General features: G+C 45.2%; 2 protein-coding genes across 4 annotated transcripts in view; both read right to left on the bottom strand.

Annotated features, from left to right (window-relative positions):
• Positions 1-6218, bottom strand: part of cdca2 (cell division cycle associated 2) — a gene marked incomplete at both ends in the record, with an annotated part of 22519 nt that extends 16301 nt beyond the window's left edge. The window contains 2 exons of the mRNA XM_083912807.1: positions 4554-4702; positions 6134-6218. Coding sequence (XP_083768933.1) covers positions 4554-4702; positions 6134-6218 — 234 coding nt within the window. The remainder of the gene's footprint in view (positions 1-4553; positions 4703-6133) is intronic.
• Positions 6219-6221: 3 nt separating this feature from the next.
• Positions 6222-12762, bottom strand: part of sema4c (sema domain, immunoglobulin domain (Ig), transmembrane domain (TM) and short cytoplasmic domain, (semaphorin) 4C) — a 103594-nt gene continuing 97053 nt past the window's right edge. For all 3 annotated transcript variants that reach the window (XM_083911752.1, XM_083911750.1, XM_083911751.1), the window contains 4 exons: positions 11578-11693; positions 9579-9736; positions 8963-9054; positions 6222-8741 (listed from right to left, as the gene is read on the bottom strand). In XM_083911752.1, the coding sequence (XP_083767878.1) occupies positions 7846-8741; positions 8963-9054; positions 9579-9736; positions 11578-11693 (1262 nt within the window). In that variant the 3' untranslated portion in view covers positions 6222-7845. The remainder of the gene's footprint in view (positions 8742-8962; positions 9055-9578; positions 9737-11577; positions 11694-12762) is intronic.

Raw genomic sequence — 12762 nt, 5'->3', positions numbered from 1 at the left:
TGTCTATTTCCACTTCTCCCCTCACTTGCGTCTTACAGAGTCAGTCATTGTAGCTGCTTGTTAACTGGCTATTATGATAATAAATAAAGAATCCTATGTGTTTGTATCTACCTCCTAAACAAGAGTATGTGGATAGGCCTATACATCCTTTTGTTCCCAAACTACACACTGCAGAAGCAACCGTTGACGTACCCTGGTTGGGAATCATTGCTTTAAATCACTTAAAATATATGAACACCTTCCAATATTTACCAACACGTCACTTCCTAAATATGTGTTGGAGTATACTTCAGTGATTTAATGTTGCTCTGATGCCGAGATATCCTGACATTTACACGACTGACGCTAAACACCGGATCCTACATTCTCCATAATGCAACCCAGTGGCTTCTCTTTGTTACAGTCCCCACTCTATACCACCGTTCCCTCATTCACTCACTCACTATTCACCTTAGCTGTGCTTGTTTCTACTATTCTGCTGTATTAACCGCCATAACATATAAGTCATATTCACATTACTATTGATTATTATAGTTACTGGAAGTGTGTCTGTCTCTGTCTTTGTGTCTGTCTTTGTCTCTCTCTGTCCATCTGTCCGTCTTTTCTCTCTCTCTCTCTCCTTCTCTCCCTCTCTCCGGTGCAGACAGATGTGCGTCCTCCACAGAGCTGGGTCTGTCTGACGTTCCTGTCTGTAATAGTGAAGGTTTTCGTTGCCACCGTACTCTACGGGGGAATTGTTGGGTCTGTGTAAATCATAAATAAGTCATAGAGTGTGGTCTTTACCTACTCTGTAAAGTGTCCTGAGATAACTTTTGTAATGATTTGGCACTGTAAATAAAATTGAATTTAATTGAATTTATCCCTTTATAGTGGTTATTAGAAAGTGAACTATATGTGGAAGGACCAAATGAGATTTCCGACACTACACTGACATTTTTGCCTCTTCCTCTCCTCCGGGAAAACGTCCGCATTGCATTGTGGTATAAGGCAGTAAAATGAAGGGTACATCGTATGTGCACTTAAAATTAACTGTAACACCACTACAACATGGCTAACACACTATATAGAGCACTATTTCTGTGATAGGGAACCGCTTTGAACACACAGGTCCCCAGTTTGTAATGGAAGCCTTCTGTTATAAACTTGTACTCTCCAGACCTAGGCCTAGATAACTCTAATGACCTCTCTATGACATCTTCAGGGTTATTTCCTTAGACTTGATTAAGCTTCCCCAAAGTCTAAATGAAATCTCTCTGGTAACAATCTCGTTATCTGCAAGTTCGAGAATTCATACACAAATCTCCGCCCCAGCTTCCTGCCCCACCTCCGTGCAACCTTTATGAGGCGCTGTTATCGCAGCGTCTATCAGGTACAATTTCCACATGGTACGGCGGGATCAGACGGGTCGCTCAAACCTCCCTTATCTTCAGGCGCACTGGGAGTTTGATTAGGTGACAAAATACAGAGGAATTGTAGCAGTGCACCCGTCTGTGGTCTTCCCATTTAGGACCCTGTGGTATCCCTCGGGTCAAACAGACCAGGGACATATAAGGGTTTTTTAAAAACAAATCTGAAATAACATTTTACTTCATGAACCATTTACATATATATTGTTATATGTTACGTTAATGTTATAATATTAAACAACAGGGATAACATCTGATTAATGATTGTAATCGGTCTCTACTAGAACACCATTAACAGTGGAAGTGTGGTTCGTTTTTGGGGTGATGGAGGCCGACACATGACAGAGGGTAAAGAGTGGGGACAGTGAGAGCAACAGCTTCTCTGTGCTTACATTATGATACCCACCCCATGATACACCCTAAGTGTGTGAAGGAGAGGTACCGCAGGTCCTTCCTTCCTGCTGCTGTCAGACTTTACAATCAGCACTGCTCCCAATAGACTACTGACCTCAGCCTGTACCCTGCACTGTGCAATATACCTGTACTACGGGCACTTTTGCACTATTTGGACTTATTTAATCATATTTATTCACTCCATATCACATTTTTACAAACAACAAAACAAACAAAACTGCACTACATCATGTGAATATGTACATATGTCTATTTTCTATTTCTTCCCTTTTTAAATTTAACTTTATCGCTTATTTTTGCTATTTTTTTATCTTATTTTGTCATACTCTGTTGCTACTGTGACAAAAGAATTTCCCCGTCTGCGGGACATTAAAGGTTTTCTGATTCTGATTCTGATAATGTCACATTATCTGTGTGTGTGTGTGTGTGTGTGTCTCTGTGTGTGCAGGTCAAACTGACCCAAAGACCACATGAAGGATGTAAATGTGTGGGCAACAGTAGCATGCGTGCTCAGTTGTTTGTACACGTTTATCACAAAAAATAAGCTAAGGCCACTGAGTTTCAGGTGGAATAAATGTAAACCTTGTACCATTTTTTCTTCTCGCTGAAACTTGAAATGGGTCAATTTGAGGTGAACACCATACAGGGGTTAAAGAGATTCTGTGCAGGCTTAGTGCACCGCAAATCCCACATCACACCCACTGGACCAACTGGACAAAATGTCTCAAATCCCTCGTGTAATCGTTGCAACTTATCTCCCACTACACATGCCCATATGTTCAGGTCCTGTGCTAAGCTTCAGGACTTTTGTCCCTCATGCTATTACAATCTAAGGATTCACGGTAATCTTCGGTACCCCTCCAGACCCCCACGGCCTAAATCTGAACCCCCCTGTGTCGCTTTTACCTACCTTGCCTTACTCGCCAGATGCTTATTTCACTTGAGTGGAAAGACGCACATGCACCTACATTTGCTCACTGGATCAAAGACTTCATTAATTAATTCATCTTCAACCGCTTGGGTCGCGGGGTACCATCGGGCGTGAGGCGGGGTCCACCCTGGACAGGACGCCAGTCTATCACAGGACACATAGAGACGAACAGAGACAGACAACCATTCACACCTACGGGTGATTTAGAGTCATCAATGAACCGAACACCTGCACGTCTTTGGACTGTGGGAGGAAACCGGAGAACCCGGAGAAAACCCACGCAGACACGGGGAGAACATGCAAACTCCACACAGAACGGCCCCAGCGGGGATGCGAACCAGGTACCCTCTCGCTGTGAGGCGACAGTGCTCACCACCACTTCACCGTGTCGCCCTTGGATCAAAGACTTGTACTTAAATAGACAAAGACGCTAGACAAAGACTTTTAATGTAAGTATGGAATCCCTTTCTTAAACATATTAAAAAGAAATCCAATTACCTGCTCTTTCGTTTTTTTTCCTTTTACAAATACAAACATACTTACAGTTTTGTATCACGTGTTAAAAACCACGCTAAGTATAAAAGAAAAGCTTCTCCAGCGCCACTGAAAACCTTATACAGCTGTTGTCACAGGCCGACGAGCACATTATAAACTAATCTTCATGTGTAGAACTGCTGGACTTCCTCTATACATTAACCAAAGTTAAAGAAACCACACACCTCAAGTATATCTCTATTTTTATTTGTGTATATATACACATATAAAAAATAAGGACATATGTACAATGATAATAAATATCAACACGTTTTGTACAAGTGAAATAAGTTACTTAACATAGTTTAAAAACAAACAAAAGGTCAATAACAGACGAGCAAAAATGGGGCAAAATCAAACCGGGGCGATAATAGAATAATACAAATAATAATGCGGGAGAACAGCAGAACTTAAAGCCTTGTGTGAAAGAAAACATTACAATAAACCAAAATGCATAAGAACCAAAGAAATGCACATTTAGTACATTACGCATGCATTTTTTGCCACGCTTGAGACCTGTAATCCATCTTTTTTTGCAACATGTTGTATTAAATAAAATGCCTAATTGTAAAAGGTAAATATATTAAGACATAACCAAGTACCAGTGTAAAGAGCTAACATGTTTTAGCTATCTGCGTCCGGGGATGTGATAATATAAAGTGGGCACATTCTGTCACTGATCTGCTTCCAACCAACAGATACATATTTGGCTTTTTAGGGGCTGACAAATTAAACAATGGTCAAAGTTTTGGTACATTACTCAGCCTTTCATCGTAAAGAATTGGGTTCAGCAGATCACCACCGACGTATAAACAGAAAGCGGAAAGGATGCCCATAAGCAGTCGCTTACGGAAAACGCGGTCGCTAAATATACAGAAAGGCTGTAGACATCAGCTCAGTGTAGCAGAGTGGACGGACCGCTGAGACTTAAACATCAATCTGGAATCAAACAAAAGTTAATTTAAGTGTTTTAAACGAGAACAAAAGCAACTGCAGTCTACTTTGGCGTATCCGAACAAAGTGAAGAGGCACAGAAAAAAGTCAACATGTCGAAATACAGCCGTGAATTCCTGTACAATCCTCGAACCAATAAAATCAGACACGTTTTGTTTTTTGTTTTTCAAAGAAAGCATCAGTCTGTAAAAGTCCCAAAAAATGGCCGATCGAAAACGATGCACTTGTACAAGGATGGTCATATCAAAGATGGAAAGTCCACTTGCAGAGGATCATGCAACACTAGGATGGGAGCGCCGATGGCCGAGTGCTACCTCTTCAACCTTGGGATCGTTTTGATATTCTACATCTCTCTCAGCGCTCTGTACACAGTGGGGGCGAAACAAGGTATTTTTGTCCACCCCTTCCTTCTTGCTGTGCTCCTCCGGTCCCGACAGACACGTTCCAAAAACATAAGCCGACCCTGATGGACAGAGCAGAAAAAGAGGACAAGATAAGGTAGAGTTAGTAAAAGCAAACATCATGTGGGGTCAGTGTTTCCTTGAAATTAGATCCCGGGGTTGTAGGATATATTTATTACACCACCATGGGACAAATCACATTCTGGCCTGTTGGTGAATTAGGTAATGTAGTCTGACACTTCATGCTAACTCTTCATACCACACTGAGTCTTTGGAGGTGACTAGAAAACAACAAAACAGGGGATCTGGGAATTTTCCGCAGCTGTAAAACTAATAACACATAGTTTATCTGTCAGGTTTGAGGAGGAGATTGGTATGAAAAGGTCCTGTGTACTGTCTGAATCTCGCAAGAAGAACATAGTTATTAAACAGACATTTCAGTAGACAAAGGTCATCCTGAGGTCAACTTATTTTGATTCCTGTCAGATTGAAACGTTTTTCTCATTTATGGAATCTGCTAGTCACAAGCTTCGGGTGGTGCCGGTGCTTTTCTTATCTTTTGCCATGAAAGTAGTTTTTCTGGTGCACCTGTCCCCTCCGGACTTTAATAAAAACTGTGCACAAGGACGGCTCTGGATGAGAGGGAGACGGGTCAGATGGCGGCGAACATATGATGTAACAAGACTAGGAGTTTACAGCTATAGAAGCTCTGTGAGGCAGTGTAGGCGCACCAGTGCTTGGAGCTTAATGCTGACGTTGCCACAAGGTTACTGCATTGAGCTTATCAAATACATTGTGATACTTTTAAATCTAGTGGCAATACACTGTAATAATACCATTTTATATTATTATAAGGAGATCAGTCTTCTAATTAAGGCATTTACCGAAGCATCAAACGCAGTGCTAAAATCATTCATTCATTCATTCATCTTCAACCGTCCCTGTCGGGGTCGCAGGGGGGCTGGAGCTGATCCAAGCTAACTACGGGCGTGAGGCGGGGTACACCCTGGACAGGACGCCAGTCTATCACAGGACACATAGAGACGAACAGAGACAGACTACCATTCACACCTACGGGCAATTTTTAGAGTCATCAATTAACCGAACACCTGCATGTCTTTGGACTGTGGGAGGAAACCGGAGAACCCGTAGAAAACCCACGCAGACACGGGGAAAACATGCAAACTCCACACAGAAGGGCCCCAGCCGGGATGAGAACCTGGAACCTTCTCGTATATACGTATATAGCATGTGTTATACATATCCTAATCTAATCATCAGCAGGAAAACAAAGACAGCAAAGTATTTTCCCAAAATGCTGATTATTCCTTTCAGCGATAAGTCGAGCGAAGGCACAGCCAGATAAGCCAGATTAATAAACAAAATCATTCTTAACACAACACTGAGCACCCAAAAAGCTAAAGTGGAAATCGTTGAAGGTTAGGACTTTGCTTCAATCTGTTTTGCGTGACTTTAATTAAGTGGAACAATACCTTTCACTGGTTCACGGCTGCTTCCTGCCTGGAGCGAGCGGTCTGTCAGCAAGGCAGCAATCAGTCCGTCTGTCTGTCTGTCCATTCTTCCAAAAACCCTCTGTGTGTGTGTGTGTGTGTGTGTGTGTGTGTGTGTGTGTGTGTGTGTGTGTGTGTGTGTGTGTGTGTTTTACAGTGCTCTTCCTCTGTATAAGTCCACAGTAGCCCCGGGTCAGTCTCTGGGCATCGGTATAAGGGAGGGTTTTCATTGGGTTTAAGGGTGCATCACAAACACATTGTGGTCCAGGGTGGTTGGTATTCAGAGGACTGGGAGTGTGTAAGCAAGTGTGTGTGGGAGGGGTAGTTTCCTTCTTGGCAGTGCAAGTTACCACCCTCACCATACACATAAGATATAAAGCACTTATTGAGACATCCACCGCGGTCGCAACAGTGAGGGTTCAACTACATTCTCCATGCCTAATGTCTTCATGTCAGCTTCAATTTGGAATTAAGTGTGCAGTTATTGTTCCGCTGCTAAGAGCTGAATGCAAATAGCCTTTTCTTTCTTCAGAGATGAACAAACGTCCACAAGGGCTCAGCCACAACACATATCCGTTACACACTTTGACTCTAATAACTGTCGTCTGGAGTGATCTCGTGAAATATTGGACTTGAAGGTGCGTTTGGAGGTCACCGCGCAGGGCCGAGCGAGGAATGTAAGCGCCTGCCCTCGCATTGTCATTCACAGAGGGTAGCCATTAGCCACTCAATAACCGTTTGATCCGTTTGCTGTCGTCGGTAAGACAATAAAAGAAGAAGAAATGTCTTGATACAAACCAACCATCGCAACAAATGAAATTAGAAGGGATCAAGGACTTTCTCTGGGGGTAAATACAACATTGGGTGGGGGAAAGAAATACAAATTGAGCAGAGAAAGTCTTGAGAGATTGTCCTTCGTTCAAAACCCCCCTTGCGTCTTTTATTCCAACTCGCTTCATTTTTCATTTAATTTCCTCTCTCTTTGTCTCTCGCTCTCTCTCCTCTCCTCTTTGTCCCCCGCAGAGCTGCGGCTACGGGGATGTGATTGTCGTCTTGCTTCGAGATTAATTAGTCTGTTCATACCACTCTCACGCTCTTGACTCGCAAATACAAAAAAGGGGAAGACATGCCTCCAGTTTTTAAGTGCAGTAAGCTGAAAAAGTCTCAAAGGAGCAGAGGGACAGAGTAGCAGTTCAGTATTTCCAGTCAGTTGCATCGCTCCTCAGCTGGTTTCAGAAGAGGGGCTGAAAAGCCTTTTGGTCCACTCAACGTAAAAAGAAATGTGCCCTTCAGAAAACACGAGCGACGCCATTTGTTTGATTTCCATGCTTGAGGTGGTCTCCTCTGCGTTCAGCCTTTTTAAATACACAATTTACACAAGTGGCGATTGCACAGTGGGAGCTGAAAAAGCCACAACGATCACTGCGTGTTGCCCAGAACATAATAATTACAGAAGTGCATGTTGGCGAACACAGTGTATGGATGTGTATACTTAACATGCTGTGTGCTATAAATTTTCAACAGTGAGCCAAACAGGCATTGGCAGAGCGAGAGAGAGAGAGCGCGTATGGGGAATTGACAGCGTGTCACTGAAAGAGAGAGAGAGAGAGAGAGCAGGCATCCTCAAAAGGAGGGAGGTAGGTTGGTTGTTTTGTTTTTCCAACTCAGGGAATGGAGACAGATGAGGATTGGGCCTAGACGGACGACTCCTCGGGGTTGGCGTCGGGCAGCACGCTCCTCTGCTGCAGAGTGCGTCTCAGCTCTTCCTTGAAGGGACTGGAGTAGTCGTTCCCGCTCATGCCCAGGCCTCCCAGCCCGCCGCCCCCGGCGCCAGCCCCGCTAGCCCTCTCCTCCCCTGCTGTGCTCAGGTTGAGGCGGATGTAGCCGTTGCTACCGGCGCTTCGAATGTTGGTGAGGCTGAGACGGCTGGGGGAGTGGATGGGCTGTCCGGGAATGGCGCTTGGTGACGCAGTGCTGCTGACGCTGCTGGGCGCCAGGGCGTGACCGGGAACGATCTTCAGCGAGCCGTCGGAGTAGTAGTAATTGGCGCCTGTCTCCCAGAAGCGGTCCTCGTCGCTGGGCATCTTGCTGGGCACGAAGGTGGGTGGCTCCTTGGGCAGGGTGATGGGGTAAACCAGGGTGCTCTCAAGAGGCTTCATGTCAGCACCCTTCCCCAGCGCCAACTTCAGCCTCCTGCGCAGGTAGAGAGCCGCTACAAGGAGCAGCAGGCACGCCGCTCCGAGGGTGATGACCAGCACCCAGAAGAGCCCCATGCTGCTGTCTGGAGCCCGCGCCTCCATGAAGACCGGAGCGCTGGCTACTACGGCCACTTGGTAGCGCTCGGTCTGAAACTTGACCCCCTGCTCCTCAGAGTAGCACATATAACGGCCCGCTTGCATCTGGCCCGCTTCGGGGACAACGAGGGCCTTGAGGGTCCGGTCGAAGCGGGGCCCTCCTGCCTCGGGATCACCCAGCTGGAGCTCACGTTCATTGAAAACCCACCAGGGTTGAGCCAGGTTGGAGACCAGCTGGCAAGGCAGCACCATGTCAGAACCCACCACCACTGTGACGTTCCTCAGACGGGAGTGCTCTGCAGAGGAAAAGGAGGCGAGGAGGAGAAAGGAGAGGTGATTAAGTCTCACAAATCATAATTCCAATTCATATTCTACAGCAGTCAGCTCTCTTCTGTTTAATCAAATTTTTTCTCAACTCAATCCAAGAGTCCATTCTCTCTCTTTGCTATTGACCTGCACGTGCAGTGACAGTCAATCCCCACTAGAGGCCACTACAGAGGTGTGGCCCCATACTCACCAGGGCTGGGGATGGAGACGGGCTTATCAAACTTGGCTTTTCCTCGGCTGAACCTTTCCAGCATGAGGTCCTGTGACAGGGACGAGGTGGACCTGGAGGTGAAGGAAGATTAATAATGGTTTAATAATCCAGTATGTGTACGTGCAATTTGTTGTGTAATATTAAAAATAATGACAATAATCCCCGTGAATCTATTAAAGTACAATAAAACAAACTTCTGCAAGGTTATCATTTAGCTGCTTGTCCATTACGACAGAGATATGGTGAATGTTATCCAGCCCTGATCACAGCTTGTCAATATAGTTTTATGGTTTTGTTTCTTCCGCCAGGGAAATAACAGCATGCAAAGCAGGAAGGTTTTTACAGCTTATCCCTCTTCTGCAGCTTCAGGGTGAAAATCTGAAATAACCTGCAATGAAAGTCGCTGCATAAAGAGCTGCTTATATGCAGCTAAAGACTTTCATTACTTTGGTGTTAATATAGAGTTAAGGGGCACACAATATCTAAATACTGTTTCAGAGGCTGTTCCATTATTCTTGAAAAATATAAATACCAAGCCTGTTTATATTTAGTTTATAGTATGGAGTGCACGGGTTCCCATAGGTATTCGCATTACCCGCGGTGGAGGTCGATGCGGACGCAGGCCCGACCCTCGCTGTCCCAGGCGCAGTAGGGATCCCGGGCGAGCAGACAGTCTGGCTGAGACTGATAGCGGCTGCAGTTGGCCAAGGGCAGCTGGAGAACCTCCGAACGAGAGCCGATGTACAAGTACTTCTACAGACAAACGGAAAGAGAAGAAGGAGGAGAAGAGAGGAAGAAGAAGAAGACAAAGAACAGATCCAGCCATCACCCGGAGACGGAAACCAGAGAGAGATGAAGAACAAGGGGAAAGATAAACAGAGAGAGAGCGAGAGAGTGACTCAGGCTGTAGGAGATAATGGGATAATCACTCTCAATTACAATAACATTCACCCCCCGACCCTCTTCCAATCCAATCTGGATTGCGCTCTTTTTGCAAAAGCTATTATAAAATGTTTGGTCGCGGTTAAGCCAGCATTAATGAGATAAGCAGCGGGCTTGAGGGCAGGGACTGCCCCGTCACAACTGCATCGATCGGTGGACATGCCGTGTCGTAGAGCCACAGGGATGCAGCCGGCGTCAACACACAGGCTCGGTTGATACGGCCGGGGCTTTGAGAAAAACAACAAGGGCGGAGGTTCAATTCCCCCGCAGAGTTGAGGGATTGTAATTACTATTATTGTGAAGAGGGGTTTTGGATTCATGAGGCGACACTTGATCTGAAAAAGGGCAGTGTTGATAAAAAACATCTGCCGAGTGGCACCGGCCCCTGTGTCTGCTGTCGGTGGATCTGTGGCTGGCAAAAAGGGTATTATCAGGTCAGCAGAAGACAAAATGATTCTGTTACCAGAGAATACCAATGAAGAAGTGATGCAACCGCAAAGCAAGCTAATGGAACTACACTTTCAAGGGATACGATCAGAGGGAGTGCAGAAGCACGCTGGTTGTGCCAAAACAGCAAAAAGACTTGGAGTAACTTTTCCCCCTGAGAGCCCATTAAGATTTCTCATCTCCCAAAAAGAGCAGAAGACAATACATCCTAGAGTCCATGATGATAACATATTCATGCAGTCAGTAAGAGCAGAGCTGCGTTCTTCTTATTAAAATCCCCTTTGCCTCAGTTTGCTGCACTGGCTCTGGTCTGCTGACATGTTGTAAACAAGAATGCATCCTGTAACAGAGACATCCACGACAAATTTCCCCCGGGACAAAATAAAGTTATCTTGAGACGAATCAACTGACGTGCCAACACAAAGAATTCATGCGTTTTGATACGTGTCTTTTAGTCTTGAAAATATCAAACTCAGTTTTTCTTTTCAACTAAATTGAAACGATGTATCTTAAAGAGGTCCTGCGGTGATCTAAACAACCCCCTGCCATCTTTCTAATTTATTTTTCGGGGTCGTTTGTGCCTTTATGAGATAGCGATAGTACAGAGAGATGACAGGGAATGATGGAGAGAGATGGGCAACAAAGGTCCCCTGGCTGGATTTAACATTTCACGATCAACATCTTAAAGTGGAACTAGGTCCCTTTTTCAAAATGTATACATGTTCATACATGGGGCGGCAGTAGCTCAGTCCATAGGTGACTCGACTGGGAACTGGAGCAAAGCTCGGGGTGCATGTATATAGGTGACTTGATGACCAGCTCATCTCATCCCACCTCAGCTTGAGTGTGGCAGTGCTACAAATATATTTGCCTTCCAACCTGGGGAGATGGTATCCTGACATTTTGCCCGAGTTTAGGTGAAGCTCCGACAACCTGGATGCATCTTCTTGTTCGACCCTTCCTGTTTGGTAAACCCCCACATTTTCAAACTCCACGCTTAGTATTTGTTTGAGTAATGCAGCCTTAAACATGCCAAAGTCACGCTAACCCTGGAGCCATTTTCCAGATCAGACAGAGCTCCTCCAGAGCCATGCAGATGTCCTTTTCCCAAGCTGCGTCTCTATGTTAACTGTTAAAGTGTGGTGCATGTGTGAAACCGCTGCAATCCCCCGTTCCACAGTGACATCCCTTCCCCTCGCCCTTACCTTTGAGTGCGAGATGGTCAGGCTGTCGACCGGCTGGGCTGTCTCGAACAGCTGGATCTCCTCTATCACGTGGGCGTCGGAGCCCAGGATCACCACCCTCTGCAGCCAGCCCTCCGCTGCAGCGCACAGGAGAGGGAGAGGAGAGTCAAACTTTCAACTCGAGTTCACTTCAGCGCGACAAACTTTCTTTATCCCCTCAGGGCAATTTTTCATGGCATGCAAAAAAAAAAATCATATTTTCAAACAGACGCGAAATAGCCAATAAACACACACCTTTGACTTGAATAGCTCATTTAAATCTCATTGATGTGATATTAAACACACACCTGTGACTGCACACCAGTTCATCTGAATAATAAAGATGGGATTTATTTGCCCGTACGCCCGTGACTACGTGCCAGTCAATTTAAATATTAATGTCAACAAACAAACACCTGCTGTGACTGCACAGGGTTTGACTGAAATATTAATGACGCACTAATACATCCACAAACACACCTGTGATTGCATAGAAGTTCGTTCAAATATTAATGACGAGATATTAAAGCATACAAACACACTCCTTTGATGCCATAACAATCGATTTGAATATGGAAATAAAAGCTGGAGAAAGGAGCTGTTTTTAATTGTGTGCTTTTCCTGTTATGATGTAAAAGGGGGGGGGGTGGGCAAGTACCCTAAAGCACGGGGCACGGGACGGACGGACAGTGTGAGTGCGCCCTAAGACAAGAAGAGAGTACTCGTGTGAGAAAAAGCACACTTCAGTCATACACATGATAATAAAGGCACTTAAGCTACAGTGTCATCAAGTTGTCCGCGTCTTTCACAGACGTCACTTTGTGAAACTTTAACGCCAGCTGCACTAAAATTTCATGCTGAGAAAGACAGACACGGGAAAAGAAATCAACTTCTCCTGCCAGTAGTGAGTCCAGCTCAGCAAGATACGATCTATAGGTGCTTTTAAAAGAGTCGAGACGCCGTTCCCGGCATTTACCTCGGGTAAAGGTAATATTATCAAACATTTGTAGATGTGATGTGTGGGGAGCTGATGCTGGAGGAGAAGGAAGAGGAGACCCTGTGCTCCTTTCATGTCGGGCATTGTGAACAAGTTTAGATCCCCTGTGATGAAAGGTGTTTCAGGCACAGCTGGTGGGGTGACCTTGATGTGCGCATGTGTGTGTGTGT

The sequence above is a fragment of the Echiichthys vipera genome (assembly GCF_963691815.1).
Source record: "Echiichthys vipera genome assembly, chromosome: 4".
Lineage (NCBI taxonomy): Eukaryota > Metazoa > Chordata > Actinopteri > Perciformes > Trachinidae > Echiichthys > Echiichthys vipera.
The sequence above is the reverse complement of the archived record's forward strand: the minus strand, read 5'-3'. Positions and strand labels throughout refer to the sequence as shown.